Source organism: Gracilinanus agilis, chromosome 5 (assembly GCF_016433145.1).
Source record: "Gracilinanus agilis isolate LMUSP501 chromosome 5, AgileGrace, whole genome shotgun sequence".
In the NCBI taxonomy this organism is placed as follows: Eukaryota; Metazoa; Chordata; class Mammalia; order Didelphimorphia; family Didelphidae; genus Gracilinanus; species Gracilinanus agilis.
The window spans coordinates 97181068-97204887 of record NC_058134.1 but is presented as its reverse complement, the minus strand read 5'-3'; the positions used below and the strand labels follow the sequence as shown (position 1 = coordinate 97204887).

General features: G+C 54.1%; 1 protein-coding gene across 6 annotated transcripts in view; it reads left to right on the top strand.

Moving 5' to 3' along the window:
- Window positions 1–23820, top strand: part of AGAP3 (ArfGAP with GTPase domain, ankyrin repeat and PH domain 3) — a 74059-nt gene that overhangs the window by 34915 nt on the left and 15324 nt on the right. For 3 of the 6 annotated variants that reach the window (XM_044679622.1, XM_044679623.1, XM_044679621.1), the window contains 9 exons: window positions 5002–5060; window positions 5985–6072; window positions 6250–6335; window positions 7579–7720; window positions 8510–8644; window positions 8796–8923; window positions 12102–12260; window positions 15564–15656; window positions 22698–22802. In XM_044679622.1, coding sequence (XP_044535557.1) covers window positions 5002–5060; window positions 5985–6072; window positions 6250–6335; window positions 7579–7720; window positions 8510–8644; window positions 8796–8923; window positions 12102–12260; window positions 15564–15656; window positions 22698–22802 — 995 coding nt within the window. Of the gene's footprint in view, window positions 1–2677; window positions 3559–4987; window positions 5061–5984; window positions 6073–6249; window positions 6336–7578; window positions 7721–8509; window positions 8645–8795; window positions 8924–12101; window positions 12261–14495; window positions 15398–15563; window positions 15657–22697; window positions 22803–23820 lie in introns of those variants that run through there. The other 3 variants (XM_044679624.1, XM_044679625.1, XM_044679628.1) reach the window with 3 other exon arrangements.

The window sequence follows — 23820 nt, the reverse complement described above, 5'->3', positions numbered from 1 at the left end:
ACTAAGACATAAAGTAAAGTTAGAAGTGGAGGGTGGGGTAGGGGGAGAAATGTTAAATTTTTTCAAATATAATTGGATAATATTTAATGTAACACATTTTAGAAATTAAAAAAATACACGTTGGTTGTTTGGGCTGCAGGGTCTTTCATCTATAAAATGAGGAGTTGGGACTGAACTCCAAGATCTCTTCCAACTTCAAGCTGGAAATGCTGAGTTGAATTAATGTGCTCTCTGGCATGGTTCAGGAGACCATCCAGGTTCATTTTACATTGGTAGGAGGTTTCTCAGGAGAGAAGGGTGTAGATGAGGAAGCAGGTTTAGGAGTTGGCATGGTAGAAGCAGACCTAAGGGGCAGAGAAAACTTGTTTGACTGGAGTGAAGGAAAGGAGATGTGTGGGTGGTGGAAGGGGGAGACTCAAGATTTGAAAGTGGAGTTATGTCTCCTTTGGAATGGGCCCAACTCTCCTTACCAAATTAGGGAATAAATGTCCCACCGCCTAGCTGTTCTCTTCTAGTCCTTGGCAGAAGTTAAAACGGGATCCACAATAAAGGAGGGCTTCATATCAGGACTTGTGCCAAGTGGTCTGCTAGGGATAGTTTCTCCCATGACTGGTTTTTCCCTTGGAGGATGAGGAGGGATTCTTGCACTGGAAAGGCTCAGACGTTCCTGGGCTTCCTTTCCTTCACCAAGGCCCGAGTTGATCTGGATCCATTTATCTGGCCTCTCTGGTTTTCCTCCCACTTTGGGGGTTCTTGTAGGGGACAGACTGCCCTTCCCCAAGGAAGGAGGATGGCTAAAAGTACCCCAGCAAGGCCACTCAAGTTTTGGCTCCTTGGCTCGTCCTTCATGCCTGACCCTGTCCCAGCAGCGTTGTCTTTCTCCTTGCATTTTCTGTCACCTGGGAGGACATGGATGCTTAGGTGGAAGCCTTGCTTTTCCTGGGGAAGCCCTGCCATGTGTTCCTCGAGGTTTTACCTCCAAGTCATGTGAGGCTTTTTGAACTGGGAGCCCAGGATGCCTGGGTTCTTAATCTTGGTTTTCTGATGATCAGATTCTGGGAAAGGCCCTTCTTTTCGGAGCCTTGGTCTCTCTGCCTTCCCTGGGGCCCAGGAGGAAGGAGTGGATGAAGTCACCACCCCTTCCAGGCCCAGGGAATCCAGATCAGGATTTGCGGCTTCCCACCTCTTGTGTGTTTCAGAGCACCTTAGCTAGGATGGAGAGGCCCCTCCCTCTTCGGGGCTGCCCCCTGGCTGCCCGACCCCAGCAGGAATGTGCCAGGCACTCTGTCATGCACTTTACCCCTAAACAGGACCTGGAGGCCTAGGCCTGGAGAGAGACCTCCGGAGCCGGGGCCCCACGGGGGCACCAACACTGGGACCCTTTGGGACTGAGTTAAGGAGCCTTCCCTTTGTTCCTAACTCTGGGCTCCGTCTCCACACTGGCATGGACCTTGCTTATCCCTCCACAGCCAGCCTAGCCAGGGCCCACCCCCATCCCAGGAGCAGGTCTCTGATTGGGGGAGCCCTCTCTCCTGTGGCCACCCATTCCAAATGAGAATAACTTAATTGCTAGGAAATGTTTCCTTCTCTCAAGCTTAAACCTGCCCCTTTAGAGCTTCCACGAGTTGTTTCCAGTTCTGTTCTCATGGCTCAAGCTGGAGACTAATCCCCTCTTCTTCTAGATGGCCCTTCTAGGACTTAAAAATAGCATCAGCTCCCCCACCCAAGTCTTTTTGCAGGCCACGAGTTCCCCACCCCCTCCATCCCCTTCCCCAGGGCATTTAACTTAACTTCTGGTGACATGAAGTTAAGACCCTGATGGTAGTGTTTTAACAGCAGCGTGGTTTGGGTTTTTTATTTATTTCATCATTGTTGAAATGTGGGACAGTTCTTTTTTCCAAAACCCTCCCCTTCCATCTTAGAATCAGTACTGTGCATTGGCTCCAAGGCAGAAGAGTGGTAAGGGCTGGGCTATGGGGGTCAAGGGACTTGCCCAGGGTCACACAGCTGGGCAGTGCCCGAGGCCACATTGGCGCTCTCATTGGCAGGCCACTAGCTGTTGGACAATTCTCGGCCAGCACCGTGCAGAGGAGAGCCCCAAACCAAGGCGCCTCCCCTCTCCCCCTTCGTTTTCCCCAGTGTGCTTTCCCAAGCTAGTTGTGGGACTCCCAGTGCAGAAGCTGAAGCTGAAGTTGAAGTCAGGGTCCTGGAAGCTAGTCCTTAGCCTGGAGAGGTGGAGGCTGGGCCCACGGGTTATTGGGCCGCCCCGAGGATGAGCATCTCTCCTGGCTTTGCTGGGGCTGCCTCCGGCCCGCCCTGGGAAGCCCCTTCGGCTGTGCAGCAGCTGAAGGAATGCGAGCCCCCCCTCGCCCCAGGTCCAGCTCCCCTTCTCTGCCCAGGCGGCATCCTGGGGTGGAGCCTCCGATCCCAGGTGTGTGCTCCAGGCCGGGCTTGCCAGGTGGCCCTCCCCAGCCCTGGCTCCCATCCTCTCCAGGTCTGGGCTTGTCTGCCTGGCTGCTGCTGCTGCTGCTGCTGCTGCTCTTGGTGCTGGTGCTGGTGCTGGAGTGGAGGGGGGGACGCCTGGAGGGAGGCCGGGGCGCAGAAACCCCCAGACTGGAGGCAGCGATCCTCCCTCCCCGCCCCCCACCATGGGCCTGGGCCACCCTGCCTCCTGAGCATGGAGCGGGGCTGGCCCCGGGGTGACAGCTGCAGCAGGGAGCGGCCCCAGGGCGCCTGTGGCCGCACCCTCAGCGCCTCTGACTCGCTGGACCTGCAGGACTCCTCAGCTGGCTGGGCCGTCCGGGCCGCCCTGTGCGCGGCGAGGGAGCAGCCGCCGCGGCCCAAGAGCTACTGCTCTGCCCATCCAGGGGCGCCTCCATCCGGTGCCCGGAGCCTCCTCCTGAGCCTCCTCCGCCCGCGCACCCCCCGGGGCCCGTCTGACGGGCTTCCTGCCTGTGCCGGCCCCGAGCCCCCTGCAGCGGCCCCGAGCCCTGGCCCCGAGCCCCTCCGCAGGAGCCGGGGCCCGGGAGAGAAGACAACTCGGCCCAGGCCCACCAGCATGACATTCCTGGAGGTGAACCGACTGGAGCTTTCGGGAGCCGACGGGAGCGGCGGGGGCCTAGGCCGGGCGGGGAGCTCAGGCTTTCTGAGGGGCAGCTCGCTCTGGAGCAGCCAGCGTTGGCAGGTGTTCCGGGGCAGCGGCGGCCGAAGCGCCGAGTCCCCTCGAAAGGGCTTTTCGGCCTTGAGGAAAAGCTTCAGCTTCCGACTCCGTCGGGGCCAGGAGATTAGGCGCTCTGAGTCAGGACTGCTACCCCGGCCCCGGGTTCGAACCAAAAGCGACGGTGATGCCAGTTCTTTGCATGCCTTTCCCAGCCGTCGGGACCTGCTGTACCCCGAGGGTAGGCAGGTGGCCCCAGACTCCACCCGATCCAGCACAGGTGCCAGCCTCTGGAGGCTCCTCACCAGCCGCTTCCGCCGGAGAGAGTCTGGGTCAGCCGGGACCCCGCTGCCCCGAGAGCCCCTGTGGAGTCGGCGGGCTGCCACGGCCCCGGTTCTCCTGGGGGTCCAGAGCTCCCCGCTGGCATCGGGTAAGGAGGAAGAAAGGCCATGGCTGGCCAGTGCCCACTCTGTCACTTGAACCTTCCTCTGGGCACTTGCCTCTTATGGCTAGAAATCAGGTCACCTGGATCCCATCCTTATCTGCTGGGGTCACCTGGCTTCTTGTGCCCAGGCCTAGGAGGCCAAGGACCATCCGGGATATACCCAGGGCATGTTGTGCTGAGCCACGGACCCTGATTCTTCAAGCTCCAGGTCTGCAGCCTCTGGCCTGGCTTCAGATCTTAGCTTTACTACCCAAATCATCTATAACGTTGAGCTTTAATTGTTTCTCTGGACCTCCGTTTTCTCATCTGTCAAATGACAAAAGGAACCTTTAACTCCTATGAAAAAAGGAAATGTGAAAATTGAGAGCCTTCCAGGCAGAGGCTGGTGGTCTCAGGGGAGGGTGACAGGGTGGAGCTCAGGTGGTTTTGCCCCCAAGCCCTGGGTACTCTGGTTGGCCCTGAACGGTGGCAGGTGCCTAGGCTCGGCAGAACCCCCCCTCCCCCAAGCTGGGAGCATGGGTCAGAGGAAAGTCTCCATTCTAGGGGAGAACAGAATTACAGACTCTCAGGGCTGGGAGGGAACTTCTTGGGTTTTTGTCCCTGCACCTCCAAAACATAGTATAGACTTCTTTGCACAGATGAGGAGGGACCCAGGAAACACTGAAGTGAGACTGGAGGAGGCTGGGGAGGAGGTGTAGGGAAAGGAGCAGGACCATCAGAGGCCACTTCAAGGCTGAGCACCTCAGGGGCAAGGGGATCTGTAGACAGCAAGCTGAGAGCCATGAAGGGTCATGGCACACACACCAGGAGGGAGTGGGGTTAGGGAGGAATTTGTTGGGATTTGGGGCTTTGGCTGGCTAGGCACCTGCAAAGGATTCCTCTGGTTACCTAGAGGGGAACCCTTTCCTCTCTCCCCCTCCCCCAAACAAAAGCCCCTGTAAACCAAGACAGGGGTTCCACTGGGAGTCAAGTATGGGTAGGGAAAGTAAAGGGAGCCTGGAGAGGGGAGGAGAGATCTGAGAAGGGAAAAGGAGGGTGCTCCTCATTTCAGGGAGGAGCCTGGGCTGGAGAGTGTGGAACCCTCCCCCTCCTCCCTTCCCTGCCTCAGGAATGTGGTGGGTGGCCCCACCCTCCCGGGCAAGCTGTTTCTACTCGCTGCTCCTGGGTTGTGCCCGGTGCCCGACCTGCCTCCAGAGACCCACTGGGGGAGGTCTTGGGACCAAGGCTGCCCAGGAGAGCATGGCCAAGGCCTCCTGATATGAGAGCTCCCACCCCCTTGGGAGCTTGGGATCTGGGATGGGCTAAAAAGGGGTCCGGGTGGTAGGTGTAAAAGGGACAGAGGGAGAGTGGGGGAATGATAGCTGCCCAGCCTTAATGTTGTCTTCTCTTTGCCCCGCAGATTCATTTGTCAATAGCCAAGAATGGACCCTGAGCCGATCTGTCCCTGAGCTTAAAGTGGTGAGTGAGGGCAGGAGGCCCTTCTACTTACATCTCTCTCTTTAGGTATCATCTTATTTCCTGCCCCCAGCTCTTCTCTCCCTCCCCTTACTTTTCCTTCACCCATCTTCCCACTCTCTCCCACCTGCCTTCCCTTTTGACCCTTGTTTTCCTCTGCTTTGGCCCTATTCCTCAATCCTTCATGCGTGTTCAATTTTCTCTAAAGAAGCAGAGCTTTTCTTTCTTCTCTCCTTGAAGAGCTAGGCAGCTCAATGGGAAAAGTGTTGGGTGTGGAGTCAGGAAGGTCCGAGTTCAATATCAGCCTCCCCAGACACTTGCTCACTGTATCATTTAACCTCTCTGTTTACAGACCTCTCTAGATGGAGGGAGGGATGGAAGGATGGAGAGAAAGATGGATGGATGGAAAGACAAATGGAAAGATGAATGGATAGATAGATGGAAGGATGGAGAGTTGGATGGATGGATATAGAGATCTACCTCAGTTTCCTCAATTTTACTAACCCTGATATTAGCTAATAATAATAGCTAACATTTTTATGGCGTTTACTCTGTGCTGGGCACTGTGCTAAGCACTTAACAGATATCTTACTTGATTATTACAATAACACTGGGAGGCAGATGGTATTGAGATCCTCATTTTACAGAAGAGGAAACTGAGACAAACAGAGGTTAAGTGACTTGCCCAGAGAGAAGAGAGAAATGGATAGAGCATCAAGTCTGAAGTCGGGACTACTGGAGTGATGTAACCTCATATATTTACTAGTTTTTCACTAATACTAACCCTAACACCCTCTATGTCTTTCTTGTTTTCTGTCTCACCCCTTCCTTTTCTTTCTCCTCACTTCTCTCCTTTCTCCACCCTTTCATGTACCTCTTGCCTCATTCTCTCTGCCCCCTTGTCTCACTCCCTTGCCTCTCCCTCAGGGCATTGTTGGGAACCTGTCTAGCGGGAAGTCAGCTCTGGTGCATCGATATTTGACAGGGACCTATGTCCAGGAGGAGTCCCCAGAAGGTGAGTACTGAGCCTTATGTGAACCCCAGGGATGACTTACTTTTGTCTCTTTCTGTTTCCAGCTCTCCAAAGAAATGGGGCTTCAGAACCCCCTCTCTTTCCTTCCCCTTCTGATCCCTCTGCAGTTTTTCTTTATGCTCCCTGAGGTGAGCTCCTAACTGTGTACTCTGTTCCCAGGGGGCCGATTTAAGAAGGAGATCGTGGTGGATGGCCAGAGCTACCTACTGCTGATACGAGATGAGGGAGGACCTCCTGAGCTCCAGGTGAGTGATTGCCCTCCACCCACCACACATACACTCACAAACTAACACTCTCCCAGTCTGTCTCTTTTTCTCTCTCGCTTTCTGTCCTTTCTCTCTCTGTATATCTTTCTCCCTTTCCCTTCTCCACCTCTCCCTCTTCAGACTTCCAACTAGGGATAAAGGATTTTAGGGGCAAGAGGACTGTGCTGCTTGTTTTATTGACACTTTAGTTTTTACATTGCAATCATTTCTGATGCTGCCCCGCCTCCCCCAAAATAGCAGATGCCATATAAATACAGAATTCTTGTTTGGTGTTCAGAGCCCTTTGTGACCTGGGGCCCCTCTTACCTGTCTGGTCTTCCTTAATCCATACAGTAGTTTTCAGTTATGCCTCTGGCCTCCTGGCTGTTCCACAAATAAGACCCTCCATCTCTTGTTCTAGAACATTCTTCCTCCTCATCTCTACCTACTGCCTTCCCTGACTTCCTTCAAGGCCCAACTAAAATCTCACCTTTTATAGGAAACTTTTCCCAATCCTTCTTCATTCTGGTGTCTGTTAAATTAGTTTCTATTTTTCCTGCATATGGCTTTTTTTGTAATTTTGGTTACTTCTTGCCTTCATTTGATTGTCAGCTCCTTGAGGATAGGGAATACCTTTTGCTTCTTTTTTTTTTTTTTTTTTTTAACTCTTAGGTTCCATCTTAGAATCAATACTATATATTGGTTTCAAGGCAGAAGAATGGTAAGGGCTGGACCATGGGGGTGACTTACCCAAGGTCACACAGCTAGGAAGTATCTGAGGCCAGATTTGAACCCAGGACCTCCAGTCTCTATCCACTGAGCCACCTAGGTTCCCCTTTTGTCTCTTTTTATATCCTCAGTGGTCAGCCCAATACCTGGCACATAGTAAGGATGTGTTTAATTGACTGACCAACCATGCCTGATAGCACACGTAACAGTCCTTACCTGTCCTCCCTCACCTTCCTACCAAAAGGAGGAAGTCTTCCTCATTGGTATCTGTACTCTTGCATCTCTTGACATCCCCCTCTCTGGTGCCCTTGTGGAGGCTCAGAAGCCACCTCGCACCTGGCCTGCGATGCAGGTCCCTGACGTCTAGCTCGGTGTCATTTCCACAATTCCATGCCCCTGTCCTAAGAAGGGTGATCTCTAGAAAGGACCAAACCCAGGGCCTTGAAGTGGCCAGGTCTGGAAAGCTTTTCGCTCTCTGGGCCCTGGGATGATGCAGCTTGTTCTCCTCCTGTAGTTTGCTGCCTGGGTGGATGCTGTGGTGTTTGTGTTCAGCCTGGAGGACGAGATCAGCTTCCAGACGGTGTACAACTATTTCCTTCGGCTCTGCAGCTACCGTAGTGCCAGCGAGGTGCCCATGGTCCTGGTGGGCACTCAGGGTGAGGCTGGGGAGGCCGGGCTAGGGAAGAAAATCCAGAGGAGTCTCCTAGCAGGACTTCACCTTGCCAGTGGGTCCATGGAAGGAAGGGATGGGTGAATTATCCCAAAGCAGGAATGATGGGAATGATCCACAGTTCCCTGATCTTCTGGATAGAACTTAAGTTAAGGGCCGATGTAGGTTTCTGGGAATAATTTCGGACTCCCTCTTATTCCATCCTGGATTTGTATTGAACCTTGCATCAAGCTCCAACATAACATCCCTGCCTACCCGGTCCCTAAAATGCCTTTTTTCTCATTCCCTGCCCTCCCCCATCACACATACTTTATCTTCCTCTGATGACACACATTCAGATGTTTCTGGAGCCAGAAAACAATTAAAAATTAAAATGTAAAATACTTAAAATTAAAAAAAAGTTAAAACATTTAAAAGATGAGGAAGCTGAGGCCCAGAGAAACAAAGTGATTTGTATAAGGTCATAGGGAGCCATCCATTTGTCCCTAGGGTCCTGTTTCCATGCCTTCCTTTTTAAACATGTTTTATAGATGGCTTTTTAAAACACGTCCATCATTTCCTAGGGACCGTCTCCCCTGCACCTCAGCTCACCCTCCACCCTCCCAGAATCCTCCCTCGTAGACAGCAGTCTGCTTTGGCCGTAGCTACCAGTAGGTCAGCTCCTCTCTGCCCTCTGAAGTGGTCTCTGCCCGTCCTGCCCGCGCCCGAATGCTCCGCACCTGCCCCGTGTATTTCAGCTCCTCACCAAGCTTGCCCTTCTCTCTCCCCCCATCAGATGCTATCAGTGCCGCCAACCCCCGAGTGATTGATGACAGCCGGGCCCGAAAACTCTCCACAGACCTGAAGCGCTGCACCTACTATGAGACATGTGCGACTTACGGACTCAATGTGGAGCGCGTCTTCCAGGACGGTAACCCTGGGCCAGGGCTGGGTGCGAGGACTAAGAGAAGCGGCCTCCCTCCCTGCAGCGAGGCCACCCGGGCCGGTGCTCCAGGGGAGGGCTGAAGGTGGGCTTTCCCCTTTCTCCCAGAGGAGGTAATTGACTGTGCTGTCCCCCGCAGTGGCACAGAAGGTGGTGGCCTTGCGGAAGAAGCAACAGCTAGCCATTGGGCCCTGCAAGTCACTACCCAACTCACCCAGCCACTCGGCCGTGTCCGCCGCCTCCATCCCAGCCGTGCACATCAACCAGGTGTGGGCCTCCGACTTTCTGACCACCCATCCATCCCCATTCTATACCCCGCTTTATCCCAGGCTTGCCTCTGTGTCTGCTACCCTGTCAGTGTGCTACAGCCTGCCCCCCTGCCCACAGGCATGACCTCTGGAGAATCATTTGCAAGGCTAGAATATTCCATCTGGCTTGTACGGTTCGCTGTGCCCCCTTTGCAGTTTGTGCTATCTCCCCTTTCCTTCCTTTCTCCCAGACCACAGACATCTAATGGGACCAACACTGAAACTATTGCCCCTAAGGTTAGGGCAGAAAGCATCTGGGAACCTCATACACACGAGGCCTTTGGGCATTTAACATCTGACTCTTCTCAGAAGTCTTTGCATATTGAAAGGGGAAAAAAGGGCAGTGCTTAACACAAGGAATGAATGGGCTAATGGTGGAATCAATGGGTGAGATACTTTAGAATCCCCTTCCATGATAAGCCACACTCGTAAACTTTTACCTGTTTTCTTCTATTAAATATATATGTATATATACATATATATATTCATTTATTTCATTAAATATTTCCCAATTACATGTAAAAAATTTTTTTTAGCAGTTGTTTAAAAGAAAAAAATTTTGAGTTCCAAATTCTGTTTTTCTCAATTCTTGCCCTATTTTTTTCCCCCATAGCCCATGGCCCATGGACTAGTTTGACTTGTCCTGACTATATTTCCTCATTCCAAGCTTCTGCCTCTCTTTCTGCTTTTCTCTATACCAGTGGACAGAGTGACTTGGATGGGACTGGATCACACAGCTAGCTTGTTTAAATATTCCAGTGTGCAAGACATCTGGGAGGGCAATTCCTTTGGGTCCTGGCTCTTGGTGCCGAGTACCCTACCTGGCTTTCAAATGATAACTTAGTTGCTTGGAGGGAGGAACTACCTTTTTCTTGAAGAAGGGTGGGAATTGCCCTGTAATTGTTCCCACCAGGGTAAGAGAAAAAAGAGCCAGGGTTTCTCCTACTAGAAAATCTCTTCTCAACCTTACAGTAGCTCCCAAACAATGGAGAGAAAAAATTCAGAGAACACTTAGCCCATTCTTGCAAATAGCCTTTTTGCCATCAGGGAGAGAGACTTTTCTTAAGACCTAGTAGCAATGGTGCTAGTTTGGCATACGTACCTGTCTGTGTACTTTCTGGGGTGGAGGGAAGCATTCCAGTCAACAACCAGTGAGAACTTTACCTACCTAAGCCTGGCCTCCCTTCACTGCTCCGTGTGTCTTTCCTGAATTGAGGAGCTTTGTTAGGTTAACACTTTATAGCTGTTCATTTCTTTTTTATATATATATATATATTTTTTTTTTTTTTTTTTTTACACGTTTCAGTTCCAAGATCCCTCCCACCGAAACCTTCCTTCGTAACTAAAACATATAGTTAAATGAAACATTACTGCTACATTGCTGGGAGTGAATAGAATATATTGCTTTCCAAATCTGTATTCCAGCACCTCTACCAGGAAGAGAGAGACATCCATACAACCTCATCAGTCTTTTGCTCTGGAGCCCAGATTAGCCATTGCATTGAACTGAGTTTGAATGTTCTTCCTTTGATGTTTTTTCCTTTACATTATCTGGTCATTATGTAGATGGGTCTCTTGGTTCCCCATATTTTTGCCTCCTGAAAGTTGATGCAAGTATTCCCAGTTTTCTCTAAATTCTTCTTTCATGTTTGTCATTTCTTACGGTCCAGTAGTATTCCATCACTTTCATATACCCAATCTGGTCAGCCTTTACCCAATTAGTGGGCGCCTATTTTGTGTGTAGTTTCTGTTATGATATAAAAGTGCATTTCTAAATATTTTGGCATTTTCCTGTCTTTTCCTTCTTTTACTTACCTTGGGGCAAATGGCCAGTAATAGGATTACTGGGCCAAAAAGTATTAATCTAATGACTTTTTCCCAATGGTTCCAAGTTGTTTTCTAGAATAAGTGGAACAGTTTCCAGCTCCATCAACTAGTGTGTTCATGTCTGTCTTCCCACAACCTCTCCAACACCAATTTATTTTTTTGTCTGGATCAGTGATTTCACCCCCTGCAGATTTATAGTTGAGAAAAATGCCTAGGAGTTAGCTAACTTGCCCACTGTCACATAGCTAGTAAATATTGGAGGCAGAACTTGAACTCTAGTCTTTTTGACTCTAGAATCTGCTTGGCTAAAGCCAGCTACCTGTCCATTACTGATTTTTCTCAGTTTTTATTGTCTTGGGCAATTGGCTTGGATGTGAGGTGAAACCTTGGTTTAGAGTGTTTTTTCATATGGTTCTGGGATCGTCTGCCTTTCTTCTCCTTCGACCATGCGACTCTTTGGAAAATCCATCCATTTCCATCCCGTAGCTTTTTCTGCTTTCTCATTCATCCAGTTCCTGTCAGGTATTACTCAGATTAGAAGAAGTCTCACCCTTTTCTATTCTCCTTCCCATCTGACCTTGGGCCTTCAGGCCCACAATATCTTCTTCCCCAGCCTGTTCCCATCATGCATATTACCTAAAGAAAAACACCCTGTTTCACTTAGCTCTCACTTTTTTCTGGCTGTCCCCATACAATCAGAGGGGAAAGTGTGTGTTGAGATAACCGTCTCCAGGTGGTCCCAATCCCCTGCACGACTCTTCTAGCCACTGGAAGAACCAGAGACAACAGGATTCACTTTAGAGTTCTACCACAGTCTCTTTTTGATCCAGCCCAACAGTAGTCCTGCTCAGATGGGAGAATTTGGGAAGCTGAGGCAAAGGCTGACCTGACCGTCTGCTTCATTGATTCTTTCTCCCACCAAGTCTTCCCTTGATCCTTCACTTTGGGAACGCTCCGTTCTCTCCACAGCCTAGTGTGATCCTAGGAACCCAGGTTTGGCTTGGGGACAATCTCTGAGATCTATTCGTGCAACTCCCCTACTTCACAGAAAAGGAGACTGAGTCCAGAGCGAGGTTAAGTGACTTGCCCAGCATCCTCCAAAGAATGCCAAGGAGGCTTCCAGTTCAGGTCTTGTGACTCCAGATGTCCCTGTGCTCTCTAGGAGAGGAGCCAGTCTGCGGGCCAGAAGAGTTCTTCCCCTCATTTCCAGGCTCCATAGTTCCTCTTCCCACTCCCCAGATCCCACCTTGTTTCCCTAGAGCTCCCTATGTCCCTCTCCAGTCCCCCTCACAAGCACTCTCTGTCCTCAGGCCACGAATGGCGGCGGCAGCGCCTTCAGCGACTACTCATCCTCCGTCCCCTCCACCCCCAGCATCAGCCAGCGGGAGCTGCGTATCGAGACCATCGCTGCCTCCTCCACCCCCACACCCATCCGCAAGCAGTCCAAGCGGCGATCCAACATCTTCACGGTATGTGGCCCTGCCTCTCCCTTCCCCCACCCGCTCCCAGAGCCCCAGTCTAAGCAGGCCAGGCTGAGCCAGGAGCAGGGAGATGGCCAGGAACCGTGCCAGGATGGGCTGCCAGGGCCGGAGGCTGAGCTTGTCCCCCTCACACACCCCCTCTGCACAGGCATCCTGCTTCCCGTGGACATCCCCCCAGCTCCCCGACCCCCACGCAGAGCCACGAAGGATTCTCATCGTCCCCACCTAGCTCTCTCCCGTCTTGCCCCAAGGCTCCCCTCTCCTCCCCACCATGAAGCTTGGCTGGAGCTGGAAGGGACCTTAGAGACTGGGGCATCTGCTTTGCAGATGGAGAAAGTGAGGCGCAGAGTGGCAGGTGCCACGTGCTTAGGGTCCCCGTGGCGGAGGCAGGACTTAGAAGCGAGGTGCTGGCAGGGCCCACCGTTCTACAGACAGAATCTCTCCCAACACACACTTCCTTTTCCGTGCTCTTGATGGCTTTGGCCCAGCTGGAAAGTCGTTTCTTAGTGCTTAGGGCTCCTGATCTCCGGGCCCCAGCGCCCAGCTCTGCTCCCACCTTTGCACACTGGACACACGCAGACGTACACGGACCTGCAGGGCCTGCTGCCATCTCTGTTTATGGACGCTGGCTCCCCGCAGTCTTATGCTGACCGCACGGCTCTTCCCTCCATTCTTCCCTACCCCCAAGGCCAAAGCCTCCGGCTTGCACCCTGGACCATTGCTGGGGTCACAGCTCCGACATGGGAGCTTGCCATGTGGATTCGGGGAGGAGAGGGGAGGGAATATCACAGACCACCAGGCAATCTGTCCTTCTGCGTCAATCCGTGCGTCTCTTCCGAACCCTAGAGCTTTGGCTCCCAGCCTGGCCCGTGTCCAGCCTGTCTCTCAGGAACCTTGCCCAAGGCCAGAGCTTCCAAAGGCCTGATCCCTCCTCTAGGCCCATCCCTTATCCTCCAGATTTTCCACCGCTTTCCAGCTTGTCCCCCGCGTGTGCCTCGGCTCCCCCCAGCTCCCGCCGCTTCCCCTCATGCTCTGCTGAACGGCCTCCTTCCCGCTTACTGCGCTTGCCCCGTGCTTGACCCCAGCTCATGCCCCGGCTCTCCCCCCGCTTGTCCCTGCTTCCGTGCCCGCTTGCCCCGCTGCTGCCCGCCAGTGTCGTAAATGCCGCTGTTTGCCTGTCCACACGCCGACCCCGTCAGCGCCTGCCCGGCGCTCCCGGACATCCATCAGGCTTCGAGCACCATTCTTTGATCTCCCCGCTGTCACTCGCCATCGCCCCACGTCCCCACTCCATGATGCTCCTCAGTGACCGTGGCGTGCTCATGCTCTCTCCTCCCCACCCCCTCTCTGCCGTCCTTGCCGTGGTGACCTCACTCTGTCCTCTTGGCTGTTGGTGATACTCTCCCACCCCACCCTCACCTCGTCTTCGAGCCGGGCGCTGCTCCCATTCTCTCCATCTCTGCAATGGCGGCCTCGGTCCCTTCCATCGTTTCCATGGCGACCTCAGTTCTTGCACCATTGTCTCCGGGTGACCTCGTGCTTGTCCGTCACGGTGGGTGCGCCCCGGGGGAGCTCATCCGCACATCCTCGCTCTGGGGGCGCTCGCCCCCCCATCATCACCCTTCCCTCGGCCCCCTGCTCGTGGAAAGAAGCCCTCGCGGTGTCCCTTGCCATTGTCTCCATGGTTCTGCCTCATGTGCTGCCGGCACCCTCGTGACCTCCCCGCCCGCCGTTGCCGTCGATCCCTCTGCCCATCCACCCCCTCCACCTCCCCCCTGGCCACGCGCTCAGGGGCCGTCCCGGGACGCCCCGGCTGCGAGGGAACCTGGCAGCAGCGTTCGGCGCGGCCCGGGTGGGCGAGGGGCCGGGCGAGCCTCGGTGGCGACGCTCGGCTCTCGGACGGTTCTGTTCTCCGGTCTGTTCTTCCTGCTCCCTCTGGCTCTGCGTCCTCGGCTCCCTCCCCGGCCCAGCGTTCTTGGCAGGCTGGGGCAGGCGGGATGGGGACTCTGGGCCACCAAGTGGCGGAAGTTTCCTGTTGAGATGGACATTTGGCCCTCCGGCGCAGCTGCCCCAGGTCTTCCCAGCAGGGGTGTCTCCTCCTCCTCGTCCTCCTCCTCCTCCTCCTCTGTTCTCTGCTGCCTCCTTCCCCTCTCCGGGGCCGGCCAGCTGCGTGCCGGGCTTGAGTATAACTTGCCAAAATCTTTATTCTTTCGATATTTGCAGATATGTGCCACTGTTTCCAACTTTTCATCAACAAAAAGGCCTTTCCAACTCCTTCCAAATTAGAAGACCAGGTGGTGACACAGCACCTCTGGACATTCTCCCCCCTGTGCGGGGCCGGAGGCGGGCCGGGCCTTGGGACTGCTCTCAGATGAGAAGCGGCCGCCGTGCTCCCCGCTCCAGAGACCCACAGGAACCTTTGTAACTAACCCCCACCCCCAGGGAAGGCTAGGAACCCCGGAGCCAGCAGCCGCGGGGCGCCTGGGGGGACCGGGGCCGGCCGGACACCGCCGCCGCCGCCGCCGCCGCGCCAGGCTCGCTGCATGGAGAAGAAGGGAGCTCAGCCCCGCACCCATCGGCCAGGCCAGCGGGGAAGGGGGAGCCCGAGCGCCTGCTTCAGCCCAGCCGCTCCTGGGGGGAGAAGCTTTCCTGCCCCTTCCTTCCTCCTGCTCCTTCCTGCATGGACTTCTGCTGCTCCTGCTCCGGACGCCGCCGCTTGCCTTTCTCCCCCTCTTTCCGGCCTCCCCCTATTTCCTAGGAGCCGAATTCGGGCGGACTGTGTCCCAGGAGCCCGGTGGGGGGCACCCAGCCCCTCGGCCTCGCCTCTCTCTCTCCTCTCTCTCCGTCCACCGTGCCCCTCCGGCCACGCTGGTGTGCCCGACGCACCGTGCCGTGGTGTCTGTTGTAGACGGGCCATCCGCCCGCTCCCTCCCGGACTCTGCTCCCCCGATGTTGTGCCCCCGGCCCTCCCCCTGCCGCCCCCTCGCCCCGTCCCCCGCCCCGGGCCGTGCGCTCCTCGTGCCCTCGGTATTTCTTGTCCTTGCTCTTTTGTAAGAGGCGGCCCTGGCCCAGTGACCTGTGCTGCTCTGTACGGTGCCGTGTGTAAGAATAAACCCGTTGGAATACTCGTGGTGTCATTCCTTCCCTCCTCCCGCCGCCCCTGCCCCCAGCCCATGGCCAGACCCTGCCCAGGAAGCGGGAGGAAAGGGGGGGGACCCAGGAGTTTGAGGGGCCGTCCTCGCCTCTTGTCCCCGGGGCTCCGGCTAACCCGCCCACGTCTCTTTCTTTCAGTCTCGAAAGGGCGCCGACCTGGACCGGGACAAGAAAGCGCTGGAATGCAAGGTGGACAGTATCGGCAGCGGTCGAGCCATCCCCATTAAGCAGGTTCGAGGTTCCCCTCCCCTTCCTCCGACAGGGGTATCAGGAGAAGAGGGTGGGCCTGGGGCCTGGCCAGGGAGGAGGGGGCTCCCCACTCCTCCGGCATTCAGTCAGTGTTCTCCAGGACTGAGCTCAACACCAGAAGGGCTAAGCCTGCCCCTTCCAGGGCTGCCGGGCTCGCTGATCCTCGGGGTACCCTTCCTGTAGGCCCCCACCAGAGGCCTGGGACGTGTGGACTGGCCGTGCATTTACCTCCCATCCTTAGGCTGTGACTGGCCCAGCCCCTGGGCCAGAGAGGCTTCTCTGCCTGGTTGGCTAGACCTGTGGCCAGGTTCTTTGGACCTCCCATTTCTCCATGGACTCCGGGTCTTTGGAATCCCCCCAACTGCTGTCCCTGCAGTAGCCACAGGGGGGCAGCAACAGCCTGTACCTCTGCTGGGCCCTGGTACCCCATTCCTGGCAGCGGAGAGCTTAGGAGCGGAGATGGGTGATGACACGACCCCTCTCTCTCTGGCACCTTGGCAAAATTATTGTGAAAACATTCAGAATAGCCTTCCAGAGGAAAGTCACGGGAGAAGCTCGGGTCTTCTGAGAGGCCCATATCCATGCGAGACCAGGAGTTGGCTCATCGCAATTCACTCGGGGGTGCTTCCAGGCTGATCTGAAATAGCTGAGCTTCCCCTCCTGGCTTCTCCTGCCTCCCCCAATCACTGCTTAGCAGTGGGGGGCTCCCCTGAAGCTCAGGACTCTCCCGCCTGAGTGTCCCCATTCTGGAGGGGGCCCTCTGCTAGGATCCATAAGTTTGCAGGGGCCAGGGCATCTCGAGCTCTAGCTAAGGTGGAGGAGCTAGAAATGCCAGCAGAAGTGCCGTGTTCAGAGTTCCGCTGCAATAGGAGGCTAAAATCGTATCAGGATGCCTTCTGGAAAGGGAATACGAGAGCCAGCTGAGCAGGCCAAGTGCATCTAAGGTCGGAGGCCCCGTTGTGGCCAGCTTCTGCCTTCTGGGAAATAAACAGGGAGCCAAGCCCCCCAGGGCCAATGGGGCACCACCTTTGGGTCTAGTGGACTTGGCCACAGCCAGTATGTGGTTGGTTTGTCCAGCATCAGGACTTTCTAGGGCAGGCTTTTGGGGGAGGGTCCCACAGACACTGGAATTGGGTATTTGGCCTTGTCTGGCTAGTTCGGTCAAGGCCTTGGATTCTGGGGTGACTGTTAGGAAGTTCATTTGAACTCGTCCTTATTCTCCCGGCTCTGCCAGCCCCACGTCCCCCTCCCAAGGCTTTGATTGTCTTTGTGTCCAGCAGGTGACGCTCTGGGAGCTGAAATGCTACAGAATTTCAGAGCTTAGATGGGTGATGTTTGTCTTCTCTGGCGGAAGGAAGGCTGGTCTAGGCTGAGATGGCCCAAGTACTCATGCCCTGGTGTATCAGCAACTATGGTGTTGGGTCCTGGCCTAGACGTGTTTAGTGTGAGCCTCAGCGTGGGGGCCTTGCCTCTCCTCCTGGCAGAGAGGAGGGACGTGGCCAGCAGGACAGCTTCCCCTCCCAGGTTACATATGGATGGCAACAGCATCAGCCCCTGTGCTGTCTGTAGAGAAGCATATCAGCCTCTGTTCTGTGCTGTGTCTGGGAGGGGTGCTGCCTCTGCTGTGTCTGGGGGGGAAGGAGAGCTGCCCCTGTGCTGTGTCTGGGGGGGGAGAGCTGCCCCTGTGCTGTGTCTGGGGGGGGGAGCTGCCCCTTTGCTGTGTCTGGGGGGGAAGGAGAGCTGCCCCTGTGCTGTGTTTGGGGGGGGGAGAGCTGCCCCTGTGCTGTGTCTGGGGGGGAGCTGCCGTTGTGCTGTAGCGGGGCAGGGGGGCAGGAAGGACCCCTTCTGCACTGTGTGTGAGGGGAAGGTGGGTCTCCTGAGTGCTGAGTGAAGAACAGAGAAGGTGAATGATGGAGAATGAGTAGGCCTGTACTCTGGGGTAACAGCTGGTGCTCATGTACCACTCTAAGGTTCACAGATCCCCTTCCAGGGATGGCTGCGACTATATATCAGCCCCCGAATAGGCCTCTCCCCACCTGGGACAGCGGTGGAAGTGGGCAGCCAGAGGAGAGGAAGGGGCAGGGCCAGCTCCCCGCAGCCTCCCTTCTCCATCAGCTCCCTGCTTCCCCCAGGTGGAAATGAAGGCATCTGCAGTCCTTGGCGAGGATTTTCTGAGCCTAAACAGAGGGGAGGCGAGGAGTGGGGGCAGAGAACAAGGTTGGGGGTTGGAGAATGTATGCAGAGCATCAGAGGGTCCCAGGAAGCTCCTTAGAGGTCATCTTCTCACCCCCTTCATTGTCTTTATGAGCAAATGTCTTTAAGAGTATTAAGTGGTCCTCCCAAGGCCTCAGAGGGGCAGGATTCAAACCCAGATCCTCAGGTCTCTGAATCTAGGCTGGGCATGGTTGGAGGCGGCACCTTCCCTGGGCCCTGCTCTGTACAGTGGCAGAGGCAGTACCCATTTGTTGTGCCCTCTTGAGGTACCCTGGGGGCTCCTCCAGGAAGGGTCCTGGCCTCCCTCTGTTGGCAGGGCAGTGGAGGGCGTTGGAAGCCAGGACACAGCCTCCTGGCACTGGCCCTGGCAGCCAGGGGTGGGGCGGTGTTGGGGGGGGTGGTGTCAGCACACAGCTGTATTCCCATCTCCGGGCTTGTCCCAGCCAGACCCCCCACTATCAGGCTTCCTGGGACGGAGCATGGTGGCAGAGCCCCCACGAGGCAGCCCCTGCCCTTCCTGGATGCGATGCTTATCCCTCCCCTTCACTCCCTTCTGGCCCTATCCTTTCCTTCTCCCCCCACCCCGCCCTGGTCCTTCCTGGGCTCAGCTCTGGCGCCTCCCCTTTGCCCCCCCTCCTGTCCTATCTCCCCGTTTCCTTTTCTTCCCCTTCCACCCCCCTCAGTCCCCCGGCTCCTGCTGGGAGTAGAGATTGCATTTCATTTACCATTTGCATTCCCAATCAATCCGGACTCCGCAATTAAGTCGGCTGGCGGAGCTGGGAGGGAGGCGGGTGGTGGGAACAGGTCCTCTGGGGGCCGTCGCCTCCGCACCGCTTCCATTCCGCCCCAGATTGCTTCCTGCTTCACCGTGCACAGCCCCAGCCCAGCCTGGAGAGGGGAACAGGGACCCCCATAGCTCTTCTTCCCTCCTTGGAGCTGCAGGAGTTGGGGGGGGCAGCGGGCACAGTGGGAAGGAGCTGAGGGGCAAGTAGGGCCTTTCCCAGCCCAGCCCCCTCCCTCCTCCCTCCGGGAGAGCAGGGCTGGGGTAGGTGAGAGGTGGAGAGGGGAGCAGGACAGCCGGCCGGATGTGGGAGGGAGGTTGAGTCCCCAGACCCCATCTTGCAGTTACCTCCTACACGGAAGCCTGAGGCGGCTCATCCCACGCCCTCTCTAACGACTAACGAGCATCATTACTGCCTGACTGTCTAAGGGGGGGAGGGCCAGGCCTCTGCTGTGGAAGGGGCTTCCCACTCCCAATATTGGCCTGCCGTCCCAGCCGGCTGCACCTTCTGCCCCGTGATCCAGGCTCCCAGGCTGGCTAAAGAGGAGGGAGGCCTGGGCCCCTTCCAGCTCGGGGAATCTGTGATCTGTGGCTCGGCCCAGAGGGACCGAGGTGGCTCTGTGGAAGAGGGATTTGGGAAGGAGGACCGTAATAGTGCAGAGGCTTGAGTGAGAGCCAGGACTAAGAAGAAGCATCCAGAGGGTCCTAAGAGACCAGCCACAGGGATGGGAGCTGCTGGGGGAAGATCCTTGTTTGCCCTTGTTAGATACTTAGATTACAGAACATTTGAGCTAGAATGGATCACATATAGGATATGGTCCAAAATATCTGCACCTCCCACCCCACCACCATTTTATAGATAGATGAAGAAGCTTCAGTCCAGAGGGTACAAGGCCATGCAGTTAGTAGTAACTGTAGACATGGGTTCCCACATCTCCCTGTTCTGGTATTCTTCCTACTAGAAAAAGGCACAGCAATTCACAGCCTAAAGGCCAAATCTGGGCTAAGAATGATTTTTACATACATAAAACTTAATTTAAAAATAGAAAAATCTGGATTCAATTATGACCTCAGGCACGTCCTAGCTGGGTGACCCTGGGCAAGTCACTTAACTCCCACTGTCTATCCCTTATCACTCTTCTGCCTAGGAACTAATACACACTGTTAATTCTAAGATGGAAGGTGAGTGTTTAAAAAAAAAAGTGTACAAGAGAGTACAAGGTAATTTTGGGACAAACATAGCACCCCCTTGCCAAGAGAGGGGCAGGGGGAATCAGGAAAGGCTTCAGTAGGAAGTGTTGAGCTGAGTTCTGTAGGAAACTAGAGATTCTAAGAGGGAAAAGTTAGCAGTGAGTGCATGCCAGGCCTATCAAAGGCATGCAGGTAGGAGATGGAGGGTCACATGGGAAGAACAGTAAAAGGACCCATCCCATGGGCCTGTCCAGTGCCTGGAGCACACGCTGTAAGGACGTGAGCAATAAGGCTGCCAGGATAGGGCAGAGCCAGACTGTGAGCAGCTTTTAATGCCAAACTGAAGAATTTGCATTTTATTCCAGAGCGGATGTTCTTAACCCAGGTCTGTGAACCTTTTCTCTTATAGGTGGAAATAATTGTATTTTGTTAGAATGGGTTTTCTTTGTAATCCTGTCTATTTCATTTTATGTATTTGAAAAGAGGCTGAAATGAGGTCTAGATGTCACGTCACCAAAGGGCTCGAAAGGGAAGAGTGCCTGTGGCTTCCCTCCACCCACCCCAACCCCTCGGGTTCCGGGGCTGTCTGGAGGCTGGAGATTGGAGAGGAGAGGCCAGGAGAAGGAAACCAGGGTCTGTTCTGTTACGTGAGCAGGAGTGACTCGGACTCCAACTAGGGTGCTGGACGTGTGTAGAGAGATGGCATGGAGTTAGAATAGGACTAACAAGGTTGGTAACTGAGTGGATGTGTGGAGTGACCTCCAGGTGGCAAACTTGGATGACTGGATAGATGGTAGTGCCTTGAGAAAGGAGGGAAGAGAAGGCTGAGTGAGTCTGGGGACAGGATGGGAAGGGAAGGAAAGGAATTATGTTCTGGACACGTGGAGTCAAGATGTCCATGAAACCTTCAGTCTGAAATGTCCCCATGGCAGCTGGCAAAATATTGGATCTCGGAGCAAGACTAGCACTAGACACATAGAGCCAAGAGTTCTCTTCCAAGAAATGATAATCGAATCTATGAGAGACAATGAAGTTTGTTGGGAGAGAACTTGGGATGAGATCCCAGGACACAGAGCCTTGGGAAACGTGTCACTAAAGAGAGTGGGCTACCGATAATCCAGCTGGGGAGGCTGAGAATGAGAACCACAGCAGGGTAGTTCTCTCAGAGGGCAGGCTGCAGTTCTTTCTTTAGTTCCCTCACCCCAACTCCCAGGCTTAGAAAAATGCAAACCCTGGGGCACCTGGGTGGCTCAGAGGATAGTCAGGCCCAGAGTCAGAAAGATCTGACTTCAAATATGGCTGGAAATACTTCCTAGTTATATGGCCCTGGGCAAGTCACTTAACTCCAATTAACTAGCCTGCTACTTTTCTGCCCTGGAAAGATTCTAAAAAGATAAGAGAGAAAGAAGGAAGGAAGTCCATTCCTCCTAGCTAGTTTTATCACCTGTGACAATACCAGTCCCACCTTTGACTCTGCTACTCCTTACCGTTTGTCCTTTTAGGGAATGAGAAGGAAAGAAAAATTGGGAAAAAAAGAAGGAAAGGGGATGGAAAACAACTCCAAGGCGAAGGAGTGATGTTAAATCCATAATTGGAGTTTGGCTTTACATTGTAGTTCCCCATGAACATTTACTATAGGGAAGTACAGCCAGGAATTCTTTTGTCCTTCTGCCACCCTTCTAATAATTTCAGTTCCTAGAGCTCAGCTTTATTATCAGAAGGGCCACAGGAAAAGAAAGGGACTGAATCTAATCTATTTTCCTGCTTTGAACCCAAGATATGCCCAGGACAAAGAGAATTGTTCTGTCCCTGTCCACAGGAGATTTCTTACCTAACCCCCATTTCCATGATAATTTCTGTCCTTTTGGTCTCCAACTCCCCTCATAAGGGGAGGCCTGGGATCTTTCCCTTGCCGTTTTCATGGTTCTGGACTATGTGACCATTTCCTTTGCCTTTCCCCTCCTCTGAGGAGCTACTCCACCCCTGACCTTCTTTCTCAGGCCTCACACCTCTTGTTCCATCCCCAGTTCCATCTTTCTCTTTAGTACTCAGTTCTAGTACTTCAACAGGGCTGTGTGTCTTCATCTATTGTTTTAGGGAGGGAGGCCAGACCTTAGGGCCATTACCAGGGCAACCCAACCTGAGATTTGGGTAAAGGGAACTAGAGGAGTCAGTGTGGAAGTTGTCCCGTCTTGCCCTCCTGGGTCTCACTTTAGATACTTTGATCTACTTTATAATGTTGGGCTTTTCCCTTAATTCTTCTGACCAGTAGCCATGCTGCCTTCATACCTATTCATCTAAAAGGTGACTTCTCTGCTCAGGATGATGTCAGAAGCACTGGTTCCTTGCATTTTAGCAGGGAAGGGAGAGAAGGAGATGAGGTGGCCGAGGGGGTTGGCAAAAGTTCATACATGATCTCTCCTAGAACCATGTATGGAGACCATCCATGAGGAGTGAATGACCAGGGATCTTTTCCAGGCCTTCTCGAGTAGCTCATTCCTCAAAGATACTCTTAGAAATCTAGGCCACAAGTATCCCTGCTAGGCTGAATCTTTGCCCCAAGGGAAGGCAGAGAAAGAGCACCCTGGGTGTTTCTGAGGGATGGGCCAGGGAGCACCATGTTTTTCCATAAACCTCCTTCTTCCCTGATGATGGGTTGGTCAGATTGTTTTCCCCTGGTCCATATGTAAGTTCAGAGAGATCACTGCTTGGTCTGAGCAAAAGATCACTGTGCCCAGGTGGAACTGAACAGACCTCAGGGGCCCCCCTCCCCTTCTTTGTATTCTAGGGGACTTTGGTTGTCTCTGCCTTGTTTTTGATCTTGCCTCTCCTCTCAGGGGATTCTGCTGAAACGAAGCGGCAAGTCCTTGAACAAGGAGTGGAAGAAGAAGTATGTGACTCTGTGTGACAACGGGCTGCTCACCTACCACCCCAGCTTACATGTGAGTCTCAGAGAAGAGAGGGCCTGAGCCCAGGGGGAGTGGAGCAAGAGAAGGGGGACTGAGGGGAGGGGATGAGGGAAGGCCTCCTTATAGGCTGGGCTCTCTAGGGTTAGGAAATGGGCCCTGGCCATTCCGGGGGAGCTTTTGCAGAGGCTGATCTGGGATGATCTGGGAACCAGAGAAGACCATGAGATCCAGGTTGGGTTTTTGTCCTTAGACTCAAGGCTGAATCCTTGAGGGGAATGCCTCTAACTGGGAGCCCCCCCATGATTACCAGGGCGGCAAAGGGTATCCTCCTTTGCAAGCTGGAATACCCAGATTTTCCACCCTGCATTCCAGAAGAGGCCAGAATACACACAGACACACACAGACACACGTGCACTCTGTGTGTGTGTGTGTGTGTGTGTGTGATAGTATAGTGGAAAGAAACCCTGGACTTTGAAATAAGACAGGCCTAGATTTGAATTCAGCTCTCTTATTTATGCCTTTTGTGACCACAGTCAAATCATTCAACCTCTCAGGGGCTGCCTCCTCATTACAAATGTTGAGGTCTAACTGGATGGATCTTTTCATTTTCCTTCCCGTTTTTAGTCCCATGAAATCTTTTGAGATATGATATTTAAATCCCATCTTTGTCACTAACTTGCGGTGTGACCCTAGATAAATCACTTCTTTATCTCTGAATGTCAGTCTTTTGGGCCATAATATGGGGATGACCATACTTGCACAACCTGCCCCAATGTGGTTGTTGCAAGAAAACCACCCTGAAAACCTGACGGGGCCACACACACAAATTGCATTATTCTGTTCTGGAGTCGATCCACGAGGTATCTCAAAGACAAATGTTCGGTTGTGAAATGATTATGTCTGAGCCATCCAAAGGCTCTGGGGGCTCAGCCCCGGGGGATCAGGCTGGGCCCTGGCAGAAGCACAGGGCTGCCAGGGCAGGCTCGGGGCTCCCCTGCCCTCAGAGGGGGCAGAGTCAGGCTAGGGAGCGGAGGTCAGGATGAAGGGAATT